The sequence below is a fragment of the Nilaparvata lugens genome, chromosome 4 (assembly GCF_014356525.2).
Source record: "Nilaparvata lugens isolate BPH chromosome 4, ASM1435652v1, whole genome shotgun sequence".
Taxonomy (NCBI): Eukaryota; Metazoa; Arthropoda; class Insecta; order Hemiptera; family Delphacidae; genus Nilaparvata; species Nilaparvata lugens.
Genome location: NC_052507.1, coordinates 21663299 through 21688072, shown reverse-complemented (window position 1 = coordinate 21688072; position 24774 = coordinate 21663299). Strand labels below are relative to the sequence as shown.

At 33.6% G+C, this 24774-nt stretch overlaps 1 protein-coding gene across 2 annotated transcripts in view; it reads left to right on the top strand.

Annotated features, from left to right (window-relative positions):
- The first annotated feature begins 1831 nt into the window (after positions 1-1831).
- LOC111063839 (homeobox protein unplugged-like) overlaps positions 1832-24774 on the top strand; it is a 47516-nt gene continuing 24573 nt past the window's right edge. Inside the window, exons 1-3 of one of the 2 annotated variants that reach the window (XM_039426944.1) lie at positions 1860-1938; positions 3636-3696; positions 7764-8165. In XM_039426944.1, the coding sequence (XP_039282878.1) occupies positions 3678-3696; positions 7764-8165 (421 nt within the window). In that variant the 5' untranslated portion in view covers positions 1860-1938; positions 3636-3677. Of the gene's footprint in view, positions 1939-3635; positions 3697-7763; positions 8166-24774 lie in introns of both variants that reach the window. The other variant, XM_039426945.1, reaches the window with a different exon arrangement.

Here is a 24774-nt window from a genome sequence, read left to right as displayed (position 1 = left end):
TAAACCACGTAACCTAGACATTCTTTGGAATGAGATTCAAGCAGTGTGTGGAAAAATCTCTTTGGACGTTTTGATACGATGTACAGAATCAGTGGTGACTCGTACTCAGAATTGTATTGATGCTGCAGGTCACCAATTTGAACAGTATTAACATTTGTTATTTATTTTTCATTTACATTGGACTTTCAGCTTTCTATTTTCCTGAAATTTAACTTTGTAGAACGGTAAATAAATTTTCTATGAAAGTTCAAAGTGTGTATACATTTTTTTGAAGCACCCGGTATTCAAGAATCTTTTTTCTTCTTATTAACAAAATTTTAATAACTTATAGATTCTACTAGTAGTTCTGCGAACAGTAGACCTCGCTCATGAATACAACTTTCAATCTAATGAGAAGGGCCAGTACAGTAAGTACAGCATATTGTGGAGATTTAGCCATGTCATCTATTATTTCCTCCATTGAAAGTGCAAGAGACACTGTTTGCAGGGACACTGGACTTATCAGGAAGGTACCTTTATATCGTCTCCATATTCACAATGTAAACATATATTACAACTTGTCTAATAATCAATTATAAGAAATCGAAAAAGTAGGAACATGAATTGCTGTATCTTTAAAGATACGAAAAAGTAACTTTTGAGGTTAGTTTATGGTTTTTCAAATATTACAAAAAACCGGAGGTCTTACCAAAAATCGTTACACATACGTTTCTGCGCCTTGTGTCAAAGAACTTGCATACCAAATTTCATCCAAATCGCACAATAACTGCGACTGTAACTGCGGTACAAACAAACAAACAAACAGACAAAAGCCGATCGAGTCGAAACTAAGACCTCAGCTTCGCTTCGGTCAATTAGATTGAACATAACTTATCATACACATGATGAACATTGTATGTGTTTGTCAAGTTCCGTTCAATCCAATATAATCTATAAGGATGAAGTTATTAACATTTTGTTAATAATAACTTTGGTGCGTAAACGCAGCTTAAGCCTTATCCCAAACATTGCATTGTATTTATTCAAGAATACATTTTAAAAATTTCTATGAAGCTAAGATAATAAATACGATTATGATGTTTGTAAAAATTAAGTATAAGAAAATAATTATCTTTTACTAATGGCATGGTGGAAGTAAACAAACAGAAAAAAATTAAAAGAGTCAGAATGTTTTTGATTGGTCGAGAGTTTTTTTATCAAGTAGAAATTGTTGGTGGAGTGGTGGAAGACGAGTGAGCAATCATAATTATACTGAGATGCTAGTTTCAAGAGGATGATGATGACGATGAGAATGCCGGATATACAGAAGCTAAAATGGTAATGAGTGGTGGTTAGAAGCGTTTTTTAGGTTGAAGCAAAACTGGCAAAGAGGATGAATCGGAAGTGTTTCTGGGGGAGAGAAGGGGATGAAAAATAAAGTGAGAGAGAATGAGATAAAAAGAGGGTTACTGATTGCTGTCGGCCTTGAAAAACAATTTCATCAACAATCATAATAAATGGTAAAGCACCGTATCGTCCGCTCTTGCTCAAGCCAAGCACTCTTCAACCCTTTGTCATCAGAGAACTTTGTTTCTCACTCTTTCACGTCGACGCTCCTTTTCTCTCTTCATTCACAACAGATTTCCACCAGCTCTAATGACGATAATCTTCGTGTTGCCACCCACCTACCTCAATTTAGTTTATCTTCCACACCTTCGTTCTGTCTCTCTCTCGCTCTGGTTGGGCAGGCTCCAGATTAAATCAAGCAGGGAGCTTAATATCATGAAGCAAGGGGGCGCGCGGCCCTCCCATTGGTCTACCGGTTAACCAATCGCAGTCGAGGAGGCGGGGTCGATATTCAAGCCGTTCTCTGTTCCTTGCATTGAAGATTCAGCTCTCAGATAACATCGACGTGTAGAAGGATCAACAACACACATCAGCCCAGCTTACGCTCTTCAGGTCAGTTCAGTTTGTTTTCATCCCTTTCACTTATCATGTACCGTACGATTAATAGCGATAGTATATCCTGTATGCTGTCTCCTAGATTTTTGATTATGAATGAGTGGAATACATAAAATGACACTATTATTGGAAGTATCCAAAGAATATTCTCAGTTTTCCCCTCAACAATTTCTACTGTAAAATCATTGCCATAACGAGCTACTTAAACTACTCCATGTTAAATAGTTTCTAGCTTCTATGTCCTAGCACCAGTGGACCTTATTTGGCCCTGAGTGTACATAGAGTAACAATATTACAAAGTTCAGTGAAGATAAAACATATTACACTTTTGAAACTCTGTATATTTGAATAGATTGTTTACATAGCGTATACTTTTTGTTGATGAATTTCAAAAATTGTTATGCTTAAAGAATCATTGGATGTCCTTATACTGGATTGGATTATCTTGGATAATTGTATTGTATTGATTGTGAAGAGTTGATAACTGATTTAGAAATGCTTGCGTTTTCCGAGCTCTTTCCATAGCCGCATTGTTGCTTCGCGGAAAAATTTATATAATGATTCTCCAGCCTGTAAATACTTTGATAAATTACTCTTGCTATTGAAGAGACTTGAATGTGTAACGCAAGGCTCAAGATATGTCATTGTAGGCAGAAATTCAATGTTTTTCAATATCGAGACAAGCAATGAATTAGATTTTAAAGAATGACTCTTTAATAATATTACGATAGTCCTCATAGGATGATCTAGAACACTGCTTCGATGCCATTCAACCTTCAACAATGTGAATATTTACTTTTTCATCCATCAAATCCTTAACATAATCCAAACATACCTCAACTCAATAGGCAATAGAGAGTATGACAAGAATTCTACTCATTTTCAATAACTCGATTTGGTGATGCCAAACTTGTTTTGAGCGGCTTATAATAAAAGTATATTATCATATTAATCAAGAAGTGTATTATTTGGTGGTTGATCTGAGTGATTCTACTTTCTTGCTCATAGGTGAGAGTATTATTGCTATTCAAAACAATCAAGGTACCCAAATTTCAATTTCATTTTTAAATCGAAGTTAATAGCAATACCGGATTGCCCAATCCACTCCATTTATGTCAATGCTGTAATTAACATTCCATTTATTATATCATTTGAGCCATAAAAGTTTTGAATATTTGAAAGAGAGAGAGAGAGAGAGAGAGAGAGAGAGCTTGATTGATTGATTGAGTACTTTATCCATGTAGATTACAATACTGGCTTATACACTTATATTCAATAGCTTACAATACAGGAAAATTATAGATGAATTTACAAAATATAGACTAAGAAAATAATTATTGAACTGTATATGATATGAGAGAGAGAGAGAGAGTGAGTGAGAGACTCGATTTGTGATATGTGTTCATCTCTCAATTTAGTCAATTAAAGATTGGATAATTAAATGTATAATAAAAATTGTGCGTAGATGAACTGCTCTATTAGAATAATATATTTCAATTAATTGTGTGAATTTATAATGATAATTCAACTTCTTTGGTTCTATAAGATGAACATTTATATGACGAACAACTTGAACCAACTATACAAAAGATAGTACGAGTAGCTTCTGCACCAAGATTTTGATACGTGATGATAATAGAATATTACATGTGAGTTTGTCTAGCACGAAGTAATATTGAGCTTTTTTTACTCAGGTGACCGGTCAAATTGACAGAACAAACTATTGGAGACTCTTCATGCATATCGACTTTCCAGGTAGATATGAACTATTCTTGTTCATTTATTAAAGAAATTGTCAGTAATTTAAATTGAATTCAAGAAATTCAAAGCACTATTAACGATCTGTATGTTGGTTCAATGTTGTTCAATGTACTTGATGGGTTTGCATGTATGTTTCAACTTTTCGAATATAATAGATTCTTAATACAGTGTCGAAATGTTTAATACGGCTATACTTTATAGCGGAATGAGTGTTTCCATATTACACAAAGCACATTGTTGCACGCAGAGTAACAAACTCAACGTTTTATCGCAAAGAAAATTTGAAAATTTTCAAAAGATATTGACAAAATTGTAAGTGCAAAATGTTCAAAATTCAATCAACTTATTTTTAAGATTCTCATTCACTTCTTAAATAAGTTATAATTTTGATAATTTCTAGCCTAATAATAGGCCTACTAATTGATGACTGATGATTGTTATTGATGACTGGAGAAGTGGAGAATCAGTTAGTGATAGCATAGAACACTGCAATTTTATTATTTTCTTCTTCCATGATGTATGAAATAATAGAAACTACGAATTATAGAGAGTTCCCACAGTCGAAAGTACGGATTATAGAGGTACAAGATGAGCCAGCGCTCGATTTTACTACGAATTATCGAGGGGACCGGAATACATTGCTTAATACGAATTATAGAGGTTTTTCAAGGCACCGAACTTCAACTACGAATTATATAGGTCTGAATAGTCGAGGTTTCACCGTAATCACATCACTGACATAGGATATTTTGTGCTCCAGTCATTGAGTAATTTAATTTGGCAGAAATCCTCCTTCAAACTAGTAACGTAACAAACAAGGATCAAGTTTTCTTTAATGCCAGAGATAATAATATCATAGAGAATATATAGCCTAAGAGTATCAGTTGTCTCTGTAATAATGTTGTAGTTGTAATAATACCTTCACTAGCATGTAGCAAAAATACGGTTAGGGAACCAGTGTAATATATCCCCTCTATGGTTGTAGCTATTCAAGAGATTGCTAGGAAGTAATTTTATTTCAGCTCTTTTGGAGAAAATGGAAGTTCAACATGCTAGTGGTGGATAATACATAAACTAGATTTGTTTTACTACTTTTTACATGGACAAATCACATTTATATCCATGCATAATCACCATTCCTTTCAAAAGTCAGCCATGAACTGAATTGCACTCTGGAATGATGTGACTTTCTCCTTAAACACCTAATAAAAGCGTGTCCAAGTCTGAAAAAACGTTTTCGCTCTGGAAGGAATAAGTCTATGGTGCTAAATTAGTTACTCTGCTCCCTTCCACTGGATCTCCTTATTCTTCATGCTTCTTTTCACGTAGCAACACAGCTCCTGATAGCATTATCATGTGTGGTAAGAATAAAAATGAGATGAGTGGTTGAGAAATCATACATAAATATATTTTCAATTGGATCCATCACTCTTGTCTTATGTAACTTTGGAGCAATGAGAATTGTATACTTCACTGAGATTTAAGTGTCTATTGCATGGCCCTCATATGGGGGGGATATAGAACCTCTATACCCCCTGGCACGGTGCGCTAGGGGGCCCGGATCGAGGCACTATTCCTTTTTATTCTAGGATGTTTTGAAGCGAATCACTGGATAAAATAAACTACTATAGAAAATGTACATTGACACAATTGCTTATTATAGTCGTGTGCAGTTTTTATTTTGTCTATAGCAATTGAAACAGCAGACAATCATTGATTCAAACATCATCATATTCCAGAACAAACATACCTATAGTTCCTGGAATGGAACAATGATCAACTATTTCTATCTTGCAGTAGCCTATTATAATAATTCTCAGAATTCCATAGCATAGAAAGCTATGAACTGAAAGTACATCATATTAATTATACAATTCTATGAATGGAAGTGACTAAAGTCTTCCAACACCATGTAACTTGAAACTTTATATTCTCATCACGACAAAATCTGAGAAAATAGTGAATAATTTACTACGCTGAGCTTGTATTTATTGATTCAAATTACTCAAATGATCATGATCATTGGAGAATCAATCAAACGTCAAGTAAGACCATCTCCTTAGTTTTTGTTAACTAAAAACCAATTATGTATCATAAAGGAATTCCTAACAAACAGGAATTTTTGGACGTTCACAGGAAAACGTGAGAACTGTACAAAACTACTTCGAAGCTACGGGCCCTACGGGCCTAAAAGAATAAAGAATAATTCAAAATCGTAATATTTTATGTCATGTGGTTATTCTTCAAAATAATTGCTGTAATTAGAATTTGATTATCGATCAAATGGTTTATACCGGGAGCCGAAAAGTTCACAATTACTATGTAGTAACACAGTGCAGAATGTAGAGTTTCTTGCTTTTTGTGTTTTCCAAAAAATATCGACAATGGTTCACGATTTGGGATTCCGTTAGTCTTGTTTAAAAATCAATCAATATCTGATTAATATCTCATATTTACATTGAGATTTCATGGTGGATTGCAATTAACTTTAATATAGGGTTGAATCCGATTAGAACAACGCTCATCATTCAGGATACAACGTTTCTCACAACATTTATGAAAAGATCATCATCTTTAATTCATCATTTTTTTATATACGGTATTGCAATCTAGCCTAAGAATTTATCATGAGTTTATTTCATACAAACGGAAATTATTATTTCATTTTTACCGGTTAGGGTTCGAATGTCTCTAAATCCAAGTAAATCAACGATCCATTAGCATAAATTTGATTAGGTACTAATGAAATAATGGGCCTCCTATCTACCTACACGATTTTGAATAATATCTCACAAAAAGGGAAAATGAGTTATTATGATGCAATGATGAAAGCTCTTCTTAATTTGTACATGCTCCTTGCATCAGCAACCTATCAAACTCTTGTTTCATCTCACTAATTAGTACAGAACAATTCACTCCAGCTATAAACGCCATATTGTATAACAGACGAGACTCAACCCAATATCACTTAAATGTACTAGCTCCTGCTCGCTTCCATAGTGAACCATAACATTAGGATGATTTGTGAGTATATTTGACTGAATTTATGCTTCTGCTCTAATTGCTATTAGACTTGATTTGGGAATTGTCCGTGAAATCACATAAATAATGGATATAAAGCAATGTTCATAGTTGAATCTAAACTCAACTCAAATGATATTATATCAATTTAGACAATTTCAAATGGATTGTTGGCATTTGAATTGGAGGCTCGTTAACAACTTCATGAGTAATAATTGGATTACCAACTTCAACATTGGCTGAAGAGATTTCAAAACAAACGGATTATTTGAAGTATTGTAGAATCGATTCATGGAGTATATTGGTGATTAATTGGGCCTATGTGACTTGATAGGCCAATTATGTCTTTTCTAAACCATTATTCCACAACTCAGAAAAGGTTCTGTTATGTTCAGAAAAAGAAAACAGGAGTAAGAGGCGTTGAAAATGAATTGAAATAATGAGAGGAAATTGGATTAACTGTAAAAATTACAGAATGTCTGAGTTTGATTAGATAGAAATGTTTGGATGGAAATTCCGTTATTTCATGACTCCAATATCCTATCTCACATTTTCCCGCCAAATTCTACAACATAATAATATCTAATACTTGAAAATAATAACTGATATGATTGGATAATACATTATTTAATCGTCTTGGTTGTTATTCCAAAACTTGAGTTCATCTCCTGGCATCTATCAAATACTTCTTTCATTGCTAGTCTCTCTCAACCTAAATTGAATCTCATTCATAGATTCGCTTTCTATCGAAGAATCTCTCATAGCATCATTCATTCATCAATTGTGAATAATGCATATCATGATAATTTGTGAGATGTGATTGATATATACTTATACTCCAATACATATTGGATTTTATTTGGAAACGTTTAATGGAATCATACAAATGATTCTAACCTACAACTGTTGATTGTTACAGAGTTGAATATTTCCTTAGATCCTCTTCAAGCTCATCAAGCTGCGTATATTTGCATCAACCAGAACGTTTATTGATTGGAGAGGTTTTCGACAATTACGAGTGTTGTGTGTTGTGTTTTTAGGATTGGCAGCAGTGGGCCCGTGGTGGTCGTCCCACTATGTGAGGACAGTGGCCGCTATGGAGGGACGCACCGAAGACGAGGGGGGAATCACCAAGCAGCGGGGGGTGTTGGGGGCACCACGCCCCTTCTCCATCGAGTCCCTCATCGGTGGCGAGGGGGAACGTGGAGGGGGCGCTGGTGACGTCATCTGCCCCCGGGGGCCACCCTACCACCTGGGTGCCTGGCCCCCGGCCCCCTTGCCACCCCTGCCGTTTCTCTACGGCTCCTGGTTGCCCCTGGTGCCCCCCTCACACCACATGCTCGGCCTCGGCCCCCCTGGGCCCCCCAGCGACGACTCACGCTCTGATTCTCGGTCACCCCTCACGCCCCACGATCTCACCACCACCGCCAAGTCAACTAGTGGTAAGTAATCTTTCACAAAATTACAAAAAACATCCTCTCTAAATTGCACTAATAGGGCTTTAATCAAATCTATGGCTTTTGCTATTTCCTGAGAACCTTCCACTTGCATGATAATAACCTGGAGTTTTTCATATTTAATGTTTCAATAAATCTCTCCATCTCTCTGAGAGGAGAAAGTTGACGTTGAGTCCCGATTTACTCTATTTTATATCCACTAGGAATCAAATGAACAACTAAAAATACGAATTTTCTTCATTGTTCTAGCAGCATGTATAATAATAATAATAATAATGATGTATGTTTCTACTCTACTTACTTCCATTTTCTTTTCAATCTCCTCCTTACTGTAATCACAAGTTGAGGTTTCTACACCGTGTTATATGTTCACGATATAGCAGACTTTCTGCATTAAATCTTACCAGTAATTGATATCATATATTCCTTTCCATTGAACTGATTTATATTTTGAACGGTAGTATCAAAATTTATTTTCATCCAACCAATTCAACTCCTTGTTGTTCTTTACATCTCTACTTATAATAATTATTCTTTCGCTTGCTCTTCTCTCTTCCTTTCTGTTTGGTCAACAGCAACATTTCAAAATCGTTCACCTAAACTCCGAATATAAATCACCAACTCCAATCCAATCAATCACCATTACGAATGAAATGATACTAATAGTATGATGAGAATGTAAACATTCCCTTACTCTTAACAAAAGCTCTACTCTTGAATTTGGCTACCCATCAAAACCCTCCACCTCTTCATTTGTCATCCTACTCACTTGGACATTATTATGAATTCAATTCAGTGGACAAAACCAAGATACTGAACCGGTATGCATCTCACGCAGGGGTCTGTGATATCGGCAATCGTATCTTATTTCTCATTCAATTGGCTATCGAATAAGATTTTTGTTCACTCTTCCATCAGGCAGTCAGATGCTGATTGCTCTATGGTCGGATGACGTCACACATCCCACAATGCTGCACCTGCTTCTCCTTCTAGATGGTAATCTGTGGAAAGGACAATTTGTCGCTGGTGGTGATGTGACTACTAACAAGTAACATCCTCGCCACTCAGTGTGTAATCATGAATGTTGAATGCTTCATTATCACCTCCATTACTCAATTAGCATACTTAAAAATAGTCACTCCATTGTCTTTATTAACTTGACTTTTCAATATTGGGATTATATCAAGAAGAATATTTTAGGAAGTCGATTTGAAAAATATATAATATATAATCACTTGTTATAAATCTCAGTTGATCAGTCTCTGAAATTATATAATATAAAATAAAATAATATAATATGATATAATTCGGGCTCGAGAGGATGTATTAATCCCATGATCTGGAATTCTATTTTCTCAAAAAACTATCTCACTGTTTCACAGGAGAAGCAATAAGGTCATTGTCCATTTTTGATTTGAAATTGACCAGCTGTGGTCTGTCGTGGCTAACTGTTCAACTATCTGCTAACAAGTCAATGCATGAGGGTTTGAGAAATTGAAAGGAAAAATGGAGATTGTGCCCTGTAGGAAAGATGATTGACTAGCGAGCTAACAATTTTCTGGCAGATTCAATAATCACAAAACAATGGAGTCTATTAAGTTATATATTCCAACATTTCATGAATGGATGAATATTTAATCACTTGGAATCATTACTATTCAACAAGGATTACTTTGAATTGATCCACAAGATTTAATTTGTACATCGACGAATATAAGTCCAGCGAGTATCACTGTAGGATTATGAAATTTTTATGAACATATTCTACCTCACATATTCATGGTTACGAGAGAACCAATAATATAATGTTCTGGTTTAGATTATGCAGAATAAGATTAAGATTAACTACTCTCAATTCTTTGAAGTTGGAAGTAATTTCTATTGCGTCACATGAATAAAATCTGAATTTGAAAAATAATTTTTTAATCTGTATTTCCGTCCTCAACTATATCTAAATAATGGGCTTTTTCAAATTTAACCTAGGCTTCCATGAATTGAATATCTAGTCTAACAATGTTCTATTATTGCCATCATGGTTCAAGATTCGAATACAATTTTGAGTTTTAATTTTCTTGATTAAAAATGTTTGAGAAATCGATTAAGACTTTGATGCCAGTTCTGTAAATTGTATAATGGATAGAGAAATGGGGAAAAAACCTTCGAATTGTTCAAATCGAACCTAAACATTTAAAATTATTATTGTAATATTAATAATTTCTGTCATTCATCTAGGCTACCATGTTCAGAGTTCATAGGCAAGCCAGTTTGAGTAAGCTTCGATACTACTTCAGATAGGTCGCCTCAGAAAAGAAGGCACGCTCAATCTAATAATTCTGGAAACAACTAGAATAAAATGATGATCTCGCATATATGTTGGCATAGATGAGGCAACTTTCTTAAAAGACACTCATGAACACTGATAGTGAACTCGTGATGAAGTAGCAGCACACTAAAGATCGATTCGCTCCGAAAATAACTATCAAAATAGTTAGTGAGCCAATTACCTGTCATTAATGAACTAAATAATCATCATTGATGGCAAATTGAGAAAGTTTTAATGGCTTCGTTTATTGATTGTCCAACAGCAATTACTTTACTTTATTACCTGATGTGAAAAATTAGAACTGGCTCCCGACATTTCATTATCGAAATCGACCGTGTCATTAACAGTGAAGCGTTTTGAAAATAACGTATTTGAGTTAGAGGGATCATACAAGTGAAACTTCAGTCAAACAACTATTTTGGCTCATCCAATTAATTAGCTGCCCAGTTCAAGATAACAATGCAACTCCTATCAAACTCTCCCTTCTTATTTCATTCTTCCTATTCCATCACCCTTCCGCCCGCCATGAACCCACTTCAATAACTTGACAAACTATCAAAAACCGTTGAGGCGCTTCTAATGATCCATTAGACAACATGGCGTGATCAGCTTCATCGTCTTCGGTTAAAATAAGCGCGATAGTTAGCTGTAATCGACTGAGGGAAGATCCAAACGACGTTCGGTAAATAGGCAATTGATGACACGAGCCAATTCAAAGTTCAATATTCAGCTACTTACAGTACTTAGCACCAGTCGAAATAAACCTACCACAATAATTCTGTTATTATTGTTGGATTATTCCTCTTCAGAAATCGTACCACATCTACATAACTGTGCTTCTGATAGGGAATAGAGATACTCCAGATAATTCCCAATTCCCACCACAAGCAAACAAAACACTTCTATGATTCAAAAAACTATTTACTGCGGATGTTTGAGTATCCAATCACATTTATTCAAACTACCCAATATCAAATACTGGAATTATGAATCCATGATTGAAGCCACAATTCAAACACTTGTTGTTATTGTATTAGTAACAATCAAATTTGAATATAATATGGATTGAAATGGCATAGATGAAAATTAGTTTTATTATAACAGCAATAATAAAACGCTATTTATTAACATGCGATTTCTATTCAAGTTACAATTCTTATAAAAGACACTAATTATCATTGAATTAATGTAAATATGATTCATGAGTTGTAAAATCGCTTCCCGGTGGTTCGGAACCCCCCTGAAACTGTGGGTCATTATCATCCGTCCCATTACCCACGCACAAGCCTAGAGTTCATGTGGACATCACCCCCAGAAAAAAATGAATAAATTAATAAAAAGTACTATCATATCAACAAATGAAACACTAATTGTTGACATTCAGTAATCATTCAATTGACAATTTTTCATGAGGGACACTTCTCATTATGCGCCGACTAGTACACTAATAGCATATTATTTATGACACTTAGTTTAGTGATGTATTCAACATTGCTGCTCCCAAATTGCTCGACAATTTATCAAGAGGGACGGAACGAATTAGGAGCCTCTAATCGAAATCCGATGATGATAGTTTGGACTTGGATAATAAATACATAATGTTTGTCAGCTGAACCAACCAGCAAGGAGTCTTTCTTCACTACCTAGTCATTTTGTGGTAGTAGAAGTTGAAGTGTATAGAAAATGCGTAGCCTAATTGGTGTGTATGTACATGCATCTAATTTGGTGCGTTCACTAATATCATACGATAGTGTATACGATGGAGGAAACAATTGATTAGGAGTTTGGCGAATAGGTGATGAATTTTTTAATGGACTCTTATCCTTTAATTCACTTGTTATTGAATGCTGGACACGCAAAGAGCGGTACCCTCCCCCTCCCAATGCCGCCACACTTGAAGTGCCATTTGTGCTCACTATCCAGCACACTCATATTTCCCCATAACTGCTACCATATAATCAATATCTTCAGTTGTTATGGGTGCTGCATGAGTGAGCAGCTTTGAGCGGCACGTGTTTAGATAAAATTTGAATCCTGCAAACTTCCGAAAATGAGAGAAGAAACTGGACTTGAATATACAATTTGATTGGGTGAACTGCTGCATAAGATGAAATAATCATTCCGTAAATTTATACAGGAGTAATACCTTCTAGGAAATAGAAAAAAGTCAACGTTATTTCGTATTGGAGTACATAATATTGTATAATGGCATTGAGAAAATCTCATAGATTACAGGAATAATAAAAGAGCAGTCGGACCAGTTGAGCATACTCGAATCATTATTTTCATTTTAATTGAATTATAATGTAAACATTATTACTAAATCTTAAATTCGTCACCGACGACTGACGCCTTTTAGAAATTGAATAATGCCTACAATTGAACAGTTCAAGAAAACTTGGAGCTATGTAGTTCCATACAATACAGTTTTAAGAGTGAAATAAACTCCTGTTTCGTGAAGGAGGCAAAATGGGTTTCTACCTGTTGTCTCCATGAATAAATAAATAAATGAATCAAAAACTAAACTAAAACTATTTCACTGGAGATTATTCCATTTCATAATTTCTTGAAACATATTTCTAGAAAATATCTAGAATAACCGTAATACAGTGTTACAAAGCATATTGAACTGTGAGTATTCAACATGCTCCAATAAGAACTTCGTAATATATTATTTAATTGGAAGTTTTTCTACTGTAAATTGTGTTATTAATCGAGCAGTCTCACTTCTCATATTTTGCAAGCAAGTACATGTTTACAAGACTGACTCTCATTTTCCACCACAATTCAAAATTCACTTCAACCCACTTAATCAATAAAACCAACTCGAAATCGCTCTCTGGATCTTTTCTCCGCCCATCCAAGTTCAAAGCAATTGCGCCTCACACACGATGTCGCTTTCTAACAGTCTTCGCTCTCTTTTCTCTCTCGATTTCCGTGAGAGTGATTCGTTATTTTTATGGTCCTTGACTGTCAGAGCGAATGGATCCCGCCCTGTGCGACAAAAATGATCATCCAACTACATCCATGTCGTCTTGTGAACCATTAGAAACAAGATTGCTGTGTGGACATTCGCTCGTGTCAAGTGTCAGATGACGCACCTAAATGTCCAAGCCTATATTGTTTGTGTACTATATAGCCCATGAGATGACCAGCTCTTAAAGACACTCTCATTTCTTTGGCGCAGAAGTACGAGTGTAAGTGACACTGGTCATTCCCGTGCTACTCCACCACTTAATCACTTCTCCTATCCTCAATTTTTCTATTGTGAAACTGCTATCGTTCGTTATCTCTTTGTTCAATACGATTTGTCGTCTCATTTTCATCGTCATTTTATTTTCTGGTATCATTTCTCAACAAAACACTTTATTCCCAGCAACTCATTGATCTTCCATTTCCATGCCACCTTGATACAAAGTTATTAGTGATAGAGCTGGAGATGGAAGTGAAATAGTATATTATGCAAGATTGATTGCTGATGAAGCTTCCCAGCCATCAATTTTTGTTATGGGATCTCATCATTGACCTCAATTTTAAAATCAGATTGAAATAAGCTAAACTACTGCACAATCAACATGGAGTTGGGTAGGAACATTACTATGAATGCACAAGTGTAGGAACTACAGTAAATACTAGTGTTCTAACCTGTACTGAACTACTGTTCAGCACCTATCTTCCCTCATTCAGTCCTCAAGAAATAAATCAGTTTTTAATCTCGCTTATGATGAGCCATTTACTATTTATTCAGTCATTTTGCAGTATTCGGATGTCACCCTTCATAAAAAACATGGAAACATGTCTCAAACATGGAAATTGATAGTATTTTAATTTAATTAATGTATTTTCGTTACAAATGACACTGATGTAATGACTGTAAATTGAAGCGTTGGACATTATTGATGAATTTAGTGCTTGTCATATCTAATTATCATAACATTTGCTGAAGCCAGGTAATCATTCAGATTCTCATCTGCTTAGAGTTGCTTTGCATTCAGTTTTAGTCTCTCAGTGCATTTTGCTATTCCCAAAAAAGCTTATTCAGATTCATGAATCCCCGCTCCTAGTAGCAGGCTTTGTAAAAAACTACTAACTCCAATATTAACTCACCACTTCATGCCACTCAATATGGACGAGTGGAAAAAAATAACCAATCAAAACTGACAAACAATGATTGAAATTCTAATTATGAGAGTAAAATATATTCCAAAAAATACACAAAGTCAGAAAAAAACAATTCTCCAACAATTCCAAAATTGAGGCACAGTTAACTTTGAATTGGAGTTGGTACGTACAGTTGATCGTCAAATTACGAAAATAACAGGGACGTTGAGTGTTTTGGTGACGTTGACATTTTTTTCGAATGGTTTTTTGAAATGTTTGGGCGCGAGAGTGAACGAGGCAGGTGTGCGAGCGCGGGAAAAGTGAGACGCGAGCGAGTAATGGCGCGTGATGAAGCGCGCTAATGGCCACTGAAACTGAAATAGACGACGACGACGCTTTATTCCGACGCTTCATTTTTTATTTGAATTTTCCGCTTCAACTCAGCTCGCCTGTCGCCGCCGCAGCCAACACTTCAACACACAAATTCTGAACAGTTAAAATAATTTAAAACAGTTGACACTTCGTATAATTATTGTAACAAACGGCCACACCCTTCTGATACAGAATGGGTGGCCGTCGTTTTGTTAATGGCTTGGATATTTTTGGTGTGATTATTATTCACCGTGATGAGTATTGAGTTTAAGCTGACCTGATTATTGTAATTATTGAAAAGTGCGAGCTTTGATGGTTGTAAGTAGCCTACATGAACATTAATGAATTCCCAAAAATATTTAAATTTCCAACATACGAAAGTACATCTCTATATCTATAAAAGGCTAAGCCCCGACAGACTGAAATCACACCACTGCCCAAACTACTGAGCTTAAAAACTTGAAATTTTGCACAATTGTTTATGGTAGCCTTAAAACATCCAATAAGAAAGGATATTCAGAAATTTGCCCCCCTGAGGGAGCTGGGACCCCCAAAAATTTTGTACTTTTTAACCGCTCATTTCACAGCAAAGTCATGAAGAACTTTTTTTTGTTCAGCTACGAAAAATAATTAGATCTATGCAGAGAAATTCCGATAAGGAGCAAAGGGGGGTTCAGGAGAGGGCTTTTTTCGAAGATTTTCATGTAAAATCACACTACAGCTAAATAAGTGTTTCAGAAATGAATTCAATGTTTTCATAGTTGTTGATTGTCGATAGATGGTCCAGGAAATATGCAATGTACGATGAATCACACAGAATTCCATATTCTTCCCATCTTCCATTTTAGGGTGAATATAAGATAAGCTAAATTCAAAAATTTTTTAATTATTCTTTTATTCATCAGTAATTAATGAATGCAATATGAACAACTCGATTCTTTCATGAGGTGAATATTTTTTCCAACATTTTCCTGTTTTTCAATGATAGGGGAGTGATAATAATTATTTGTATAGGTCTTCTAAGAAACGATTATCTACAGCTGGTACCAATCAACTACACTAACTTAAACTCCAAACTACCGTTCTAATACCAGTACACAATTTATCACAGGGTGACGTGTTTATTATACAGCTGATAGCTTCAGATGCTCAATCATATTATCACAATATGATCATCTTTCCGTTCTTCGGTAGCCGCTCTGTCAACAATTTTGAAAACATAGGTCTGTAAAATGGATTAATAAATGATTATTATTTTCCCCCATATGAAAATTTCTCTTCAGAAACCATCCCTAATATTCACACAACATATTCCCAAAGTTTCATGCCGTTATATCAAGTAGTTTTCAAGTTACAGATGGAATTAAATAGAGAATGCATTTATTCAAATGCTAACTAATAAATAATTTAGGATTTTCGTTCAATAATAATTATATAGTTTCAAGTCTAAAGGGAAGAAAGAAGCATACAAACACCACAAACAGACATTCATTTTTATGTATATAGATTTACATTCGGCTCAAACAAAAGTCTCTATGAATGGAGGTAGAATCATAAGGTTGACAACTTTCAGTTCTGTTGTTTTAACATTTTTTTTCAAATTATTTTGAAAAATGTCATGTAGTAACCTACTATTGTGTTTGAGACACTTCTGGCGCTATCAAAGTTTCACCACTATTCTTTTCCACAGTCCTATCTCTTGCAGTTGTTAACTATATCTATAACTATATCTAGCTGGCTTATACACGTACGGGATAGGAAAGTTATGTTTGACGCATCATCACGTCTAAGCTACTGGACTGAAACTAACTTGCAATTTTGCATGTAGATTCTTAATTAACCAAGGATGGTTATAGGCCTATTTTCAATTCTTCAAAATTTCATTATGTCAAGTTTTCAGTTTGTCAAGTTTTAAAATAGATCCTTGCGGAGCAAGGGTTTCTGCTAGTAATATATAATTGGAAGTTTGAATTATTGAAATTGTTATCGATCATCATGATTGGATGGATTGTATTCATAATTATAATAAATTAAATTGATTGAACAAAGACAATTGAAAAAGAGTGAAATTTCCACCCATCTGTAAAATAATTGTTCTATGAATGAGAAATTATTTTCTTATTGATCAATATTAGAAAAATTGATTGTAGAGAGTAATGTATGAGAATAGCCCAACACATGAGTGTGAGTCTGCATACAACAACTATCCATGGAGATATTATCAACTAAATGTAACTTCTGGCGTGCATTGGATTTGAAGCTGACATAAATTTCTAAACATCACCATTCAGTTCCCCATTTAGTTACTGATGTACAAATCTATATGGATTTTGAAGGAAGTAGTTCAAGACAAGGGTGTCTACTGCATAATGTACCATTAGAACCAAGTAACACGAAATATGAAATGGAAGAAGTTTTTCAAATCTTAATATCATCATTAACACCAATTTTCATTTAGTATATTAAATTATGAATTATTAAAATTATTATTTTGTCACAAGATCAAAGATTCCAGTTATTATTAATGGACCATTTTACACAGAAGTGGTTTTTAGAACGTTGACTTCGTTTCAAAGACTGCCAAAACTACAATCTCTACCCCCCTCCAACCAAGCAAGATTGATAATGTTTTAAGTTCTGACTTGAGTGTTAGCTTAATTGCAAAAAATGAGTCTTAAGAAACCATTTTTCAGGTGAAATAGAACAAATGATGGAGAGTGTAATAGCAGAGGCGCACGTTAGAGCAAGTCAAATTGAGCGAAACGGGAGTTAAAAGAGCGAGAAAGAACTTATTCCTTTCGAAGGGGGTTGGGTGTTGTAGAGGAGAGGGAGGATGTTGAGGAGTGATAGAAAGATGAGGAGTGAGAAAATGAGAAGGAGGAGATGGGATATGATTGAGGAAGAGGGAAAAGAGTGAGGAAGAGGTATAAGAGAGACGAGAGGGGAACAGAGGGAGGAGGAATAGAAGGATAAGAGAAGACTAAACTTCAGATTAAGTGCTGAAAGTTATTCTTAATTCAATAGTCTTTGGTAAGAAACAAAGCGGAACTTCAAAAACGAAACTGCCTCGCTCACTTTACTAACGGCTCTTTAGCAACGGAAGCTTACGAGACGCGACAGTTGTTTGGAGAGAAAGAGAAGTGGAAAAAGAGAGTAGGAGTAGCCAAGTAGAGAAGAGCGGAGAAGAAATGTCAGGGATGTGGAAAGAGAAATTGGTTCTGACGAGTGTGAATGACTACGGGAAATGCAACTCATTTGAAAGGGAATGTATATTGCTTCGAAAGTAGCTTCTGAAGTTTGTTCTATATTCTCACTTAAAAGTTAATATAAAACAATTTTAATGAATTATTCTGATACTAATTCCTTGTTTTGGTAGCGAAAATACATGAAAACAAGTTACTTATTATTGTTTAAAAAGAAAAGTTTTGCAGTCAGGCTGATAGCTCAAATTATATTATTCCAGATTTTGGGACGAAATGTGATATACTCATGAAAACTTAATTTTTGTAAATTTGTATGAGCAGCTTTATTGGCAATTCACCCAATTGAAACGAGACCTCAACAATTTTGGTTTCAATAATTGCTATATTTTCTTACCTACAGTTTTTGTTAATGATAGTTTCATTCACATGAAAATCGTTTTCTGATTGTCTTAATTCCACAGCGATGCTCTTTTCAAATAACATAATGAATAGTTATAGTTATATTCATCGGATAGTTCACCTTTATCGCTCATATCTGCAAGACATATTCATCACATTATTATTCTACAATAACATAAGCTACAGTACATTTATAATAGAGAACTATTATAATAACAACAACAAAAAAATCAATTTTATTACAATCATCTCTTGAATCAGAATTTTGAGGTTCTTTCAAAATATTGAGAGAGAATCTCGAAGTAAAAGTATGTAATTAGTTCAAAATATACATTTTTTGACGCGTCTGAGCCATTGGTTGAAAATGAAGCAATTATCTTGAATATTTTATTGGTTTCGCGCTGTGTGAAACAAAAATATCTTTGAAGTAGCTCTTTGGTATAATGAAGAGCTTGCCAACTTCAAACAATATTCTTGCGAAACTCATAATTTATTTGAAGTTTCAATGTTCCGACATTTCGTACTCTTCTCTCGTAAATGTAAATGATTCAATAAAGTTTCAGTCATTGGGTCGAGAAAACTTGTATACCAGTTACATATCTCAGTACTCAAGGTGCTAGAGTGGTAGAACCCCACCGAAAATCCGGGTTCCTTTATATCCATAATCCTCTATATTCTACATCCTTACCCCTCACCTAGCCTTAATATCTTCCCACTTTTACCTTTCATATTTTCCACTTCCCTGTAAACTCTGCTGATTCAATTCATTCATATCTCACATCATTTCCATTTTCAGAATGAATTTTCACATATATGCTTTATTATGTATAATTATCGTAATTAATTTGTTATCATAGAAATGTTATTATTTTGTTTATTATTATCAGTGTTTGCCATAGGTCTTGTCAGACCTGGCAATATAAGAAATATTATATAAATCTAATATGAAATTTCAAATATCAGTACTATAAGTTAATACTCAACGTAATTATTCTTAATAACTTACCATTCTATCAATGCTCATATGACACGTTCAAAAAATAATTATATGAAACTTAATAGAAATTATTACAGAGTACATAGGTCTAATAGGAACGATGATTGGAAAATGAACTGAAAGTGATGATTATGATGAGTCTTAGTGGAACTTGAAAGATCGAAAGAACTTTTTTCATATAAAAATGGCTTAATTAAATTCCAAATCGGAAATGAATGTGTTCATCAACACTGATAGAATAATATGTCAGTTTTCAGGACACGAAGTATAATTATCATGGATTTGTATTAGCTGGTCTCGGTTCCAAAAGAATCTCCTTCCTAAAAGTATTAAGTTATGCTATTCAAATCCTGTTCATCAAAATGTTCATGTATTCAATGGGTTCAACGTAATGTCAAATCTTAATAATTTAGTATGCATGTGCGCTTTTGAGTACGCTCAGATCCGTCGAAATGAATAACATTGGAATTCTCATTGTCAATGAATTCATCCATGAATATTATCATTAACATTACAGTTGCTAACAAGTGTTAAATAATAATTGTGACCACTATAATGAAGGTACGTGGTAAAACAGTAGGAGTGAACTGCCTTCGAAGATGGTGGAGAGGAAGGGAAAGAGGAATAAAAAGTGAAAGAGAAAATAAGGAGCAATATTGAAATAGGTGAATATGATGGGAGTAGAGGAAAGGAAAACAGAGAAGGTGAAGGACGAGAAAAGGAAGAAGAATGATTGAAATATTAAGATAGAGAAGCATTGATAGAGAGATGAATTGTATGTGATGAGAGGAAGAAGAGAAATAAGAATGGAGAAGAGGAGGAAGGAAGAATGAAGGATCGATTATATTAATTCGATTCAATCACGAAGCAACATCATAGAGTCCGATAATATGGTCGGCCATTTGAATGAGCAAAGACCCCGTACGGAAATCGTCGACGACAGGCGAATACTAATAAAATTATTGTTCAAACTGCTGGTTCTGTTGTGATATATAGCAGCACACCTTCCCGTTCTATTATATCTATGGATTTGAAATTGAACAAGCCTTTGCAGTAGAACGGTGGTCAACCACATACCAAAAGCGACAAATAATAAAGCACTGGTATAGTTTGTATGGGTATGAAGGATTGAATAGGCTACATGAATTTATTATTCAATGACGGTTTCAACCTGATATCGATCAATTACAATCCTCTTTTCACGAGCGTTCTTATTCGTTATTGAATATTCGGTATGAGTGTTGAATGTCAAATTATCATTGATTTATGCTATTTGGCCATAATTTGATGGTGTATTTGAGATATAATTGATAGATCTTCTAATCTGATAATAGGCTATTACAGTTAAAGAGAAAACCATGAGTGAGAAATCTAGGAAACATTTGCAATAAAAATGTGCTTCGATATAATCTTTTTATCGGGGCACCGAGCTTCGCTCGTTATTTATTTATTGACTTTTGATAAAACTAACAAAATTCTTTAAAATGATTGGGGAAGTACTAACAGCCACAGCCCAAAACTGTTTCTTTCCCGCATTTTGATTTATACACTACTAGTAGTTCTGTGAACAGTAGACCTCACGCAGTATTCTCATCCACAAGTACGGGATTGAAACTATAGACCTCATGGGAATACAGCAATAGACTGGCTTCTCCACACATCTGTGTAATCACTTGTCAGCTGATTTATGATGAATAATTCTATAGTCTGATTTTCACTCCAATATTGGCGTATGAAGGAGGCTCCTTTTTCCTTTCATATTATCCTTGAAATGCAAAATTTCCAAAAACCTTGTTTATACGTCGACGCACAATTAAAAAAGGAAAATACCAGTCAAATTTCATGAAAATCTATTACCACGTTTCGCCGTAAATGCGCAACATAAAAACATATAAACATATAAACATATAAACATTTAAACATTTAAACATTTAAACATTTAAACATTTGAACATTTAAACATTTAAACACTTAAACATTTAAACATTTAAACATTTGAACATTTAAACATTTAAACATTTAACATTTAAACATTAAACATTTAAACATTTAAAAATTAAACATTTAAACATTTAAACATTTAAACATTTAAACATTTAAACATTTAAACATTTAAACATTTAAACATTTAAACATTTAAACATTTAAACATTTAAACATTTAAACATTAAACATTTAAACATTAAACATTTAAACATTTAAACATTTAAACATTTAAACATTTAAACATTAAACATTTAAACATTTAAACATTTAAACATTTAAACATTTAAACATTTAAACATTTAAACATTTAAACATTAAACATTTAAACATTAAACATTTAAACCATTTAAAACATTTAAACATTTAAACATTTAAACATTTAAACATTTAACATTTAACATTTAAACATTTAAACATTTAACATTTAAACATTTAAACATTTAAACATTTAAACATTAAACATTTAAACATTTAAACATTTAAACATTAACATTTAAACATTAAACATTAAACATTTAAACATTTAAACATTAAACATTTAAACATTTAAACATTTAAACATTTAAACATTTAAACATTAAACATTTAAACATTTAAACATTAAACATTTAAACATTTAAACATTTAAACATTTAAACATTTAAACATTTAAACATTTAAACATTTAAAAATTTAAACATTTAAACATTCAAACATTCAAACATGTTTATTTTTTTCTAGTATTTAAAATTCTTTATTATTCTCTCTTCAACTTGTGCTCGCGTCCTGGGTGTCTTGATTTTTCTGTTAAACTACTCAACAAGTATTTTCTATTAGTTTTATTATAAAGCATCTATTATTTTTATTATAAAACATATCTTTTATTATAAAACATCTTTTTATTATTAGTAATCAGGATTTCTTGATGCGTGAGTGTCTGGTTGGAGATTAGGATTTCTAAGTTTAGTTCTTATATTTTGCCGAGGTAACTACGGTAGTTTCGTTATCTTATAATAATTGATTTTATTTGCATCAGATATGGTCTTCTTTTTTCTCTCTCTAATATGAATCATTACGATAAGATTGTGGAGACTCAACGTGCATATGTTGGCTTCTTCTAAGCTTTTTCATATCTTCTTCTTAACTTTCCGTTTTCTTCTTTCTTCTTTCTTCTTTCTTACTTTTTTTAAGTATGGTTCTTGTCAATGACGTTGACGAACATATTTCCCTCGAATGTTACAATACGATTGAAATTGAGAATATTTTCCAGTGTCGAACTGAGTTGTTTGGTAATAGAGAATGCAACTCTTTTTTTAATGTCATCCACTTAAATATTAGAAGTTTGAAAAAAAACTTCGATCAGTTCTCTTACATAATTAGTAATTGTTCAATTGACTTTCATATTATAATTCTTAGTGAAACTTGGGTGGTCGATGATAATGAATTCAATTTCAACCTAAATGGTTATTCAGTAATTAATAAAATAGGAAAAATCAATAAATGTAACGGAATCTGTATATTTTTTAAAAGTAACTTGATTGTAGATGAGCTGAATTGTGAGATTAATGAAACCAACTCTATTTGTTTGGATATACAAGTGCCAGGAGTTAGCGAAAAGATAACTGTTATCGCTGTTTATAGATCGCCTTCATCCAATGTTGATATTTTTCTGAACAGCTTGAATGACTGTTTGTTAAATCTAAGGAATAAATCTAACGTAATATTCGCTGGTGACATGAATATTCATTTGAATAGAAATACTAATTTAGCCAGTGAATATTTTGAAATATTATCGTTAAATGGTTTGAAATCCTACATAAATAAACCTACAAGAATTTATAACAATACTGAATCATGTATCGATCACATTTTTTTCAAGAACTCTTCGTTCAATTCTGATAATGTTATCAGCTCTATTATGAAAACTAATATAACTGATCATTTTTGTACTAGTGTTCACGTTGATCTTGCGGCTGATATTGATGGGTCTGACAAACCTATTAATTATTACAATAAAGTTGATTATGATAAATTATTGTCTTCTATTCAAAAAGAAAATTGGAGTGAGGTGTTAAGCCCTAATTTACACTTGGATGATCAAATGCTTTTTTTGACTGACAAGATTTCATCCCATGTAGAACAGGCTACAGTTAAAGTACATATTCCACATAGATTAAAACCTTTGAAGCCTTGGATCACCAGGGGACTTATTGTAGCAATTGCTAAACGCGATAAACTTTTTAAAAAGCTCTCTAAACAGCCTTCTAATGTAATATTAAAAGCCGAATACATCTCTTACAGAAATATGCTTAATAAATTATTAAAACAGTGTAAATGCGACTATTATAAAAACAAGATTGATCAGAATAAAAACAATATTAGGAGAGTTTGGGACTCGTTGAATGAATTATTGGGTAAGAGCCGTAAAAAGGTTGTTCCTAAAATTGATGCAGACATCTTAAATCGTCATTTTGTTGAAGTAGGTAAAACTTTCGCTGAAAAGCTGATAAGTAATAATCCCAATGCATCTGATGGTAATCTGTTCATGAACTCTTCTGTAAATGGTCATGGCTCCTTTTTCCTATCACCCACAAACGAAAATGAAATATCAGCTATTATTAACTCTCTCAACAATAACTCTGCTCCGGGAATTGACAAAATAAGCAATAGAACATTGAAAATTATACTTCCACACATTGTTAAACCATTAACAGTAATAATAAACCGTTGTTTTTTAGAAGGGCACTTCCCTGTTAGTTTAAAGTTAGCGAATATTATACCGCTTCATAAGATGGGGGATCCTAAGGACCCAACCAATTACCGCCCAATCAGCCTGTTAAGTGGTTTCTCAAAAATAATGGAAAAAGTAATCAAGTCTAGATTGATTGGTTACTTAGTCAAACACGAGGTCATTCATAAACAGCAGTATGGCTTTCAGACTAACAAAAATACAATTGATTCTATAACTCTCTTAACTCAAACAATTGCCAATAACTTCACTAATAATAAGAAAACAATAGCCATTTTCCTGGATTTAGCTAAGGCCTTTGACACCATTCCTCATTCAAAATTACTGAACAAGATGGAGAAATTAGGAATTCGTGGTGTACCCCTTAGATTATTCACCAGTTACCTGAGTGATAGACATCAAAAGCTTACCTTAGAAAATAAAACTAGTTCTAGACTTTTGAGTGATTTTGGTCTCCCACAGGGCACGGTGCTATCTCCTATCCT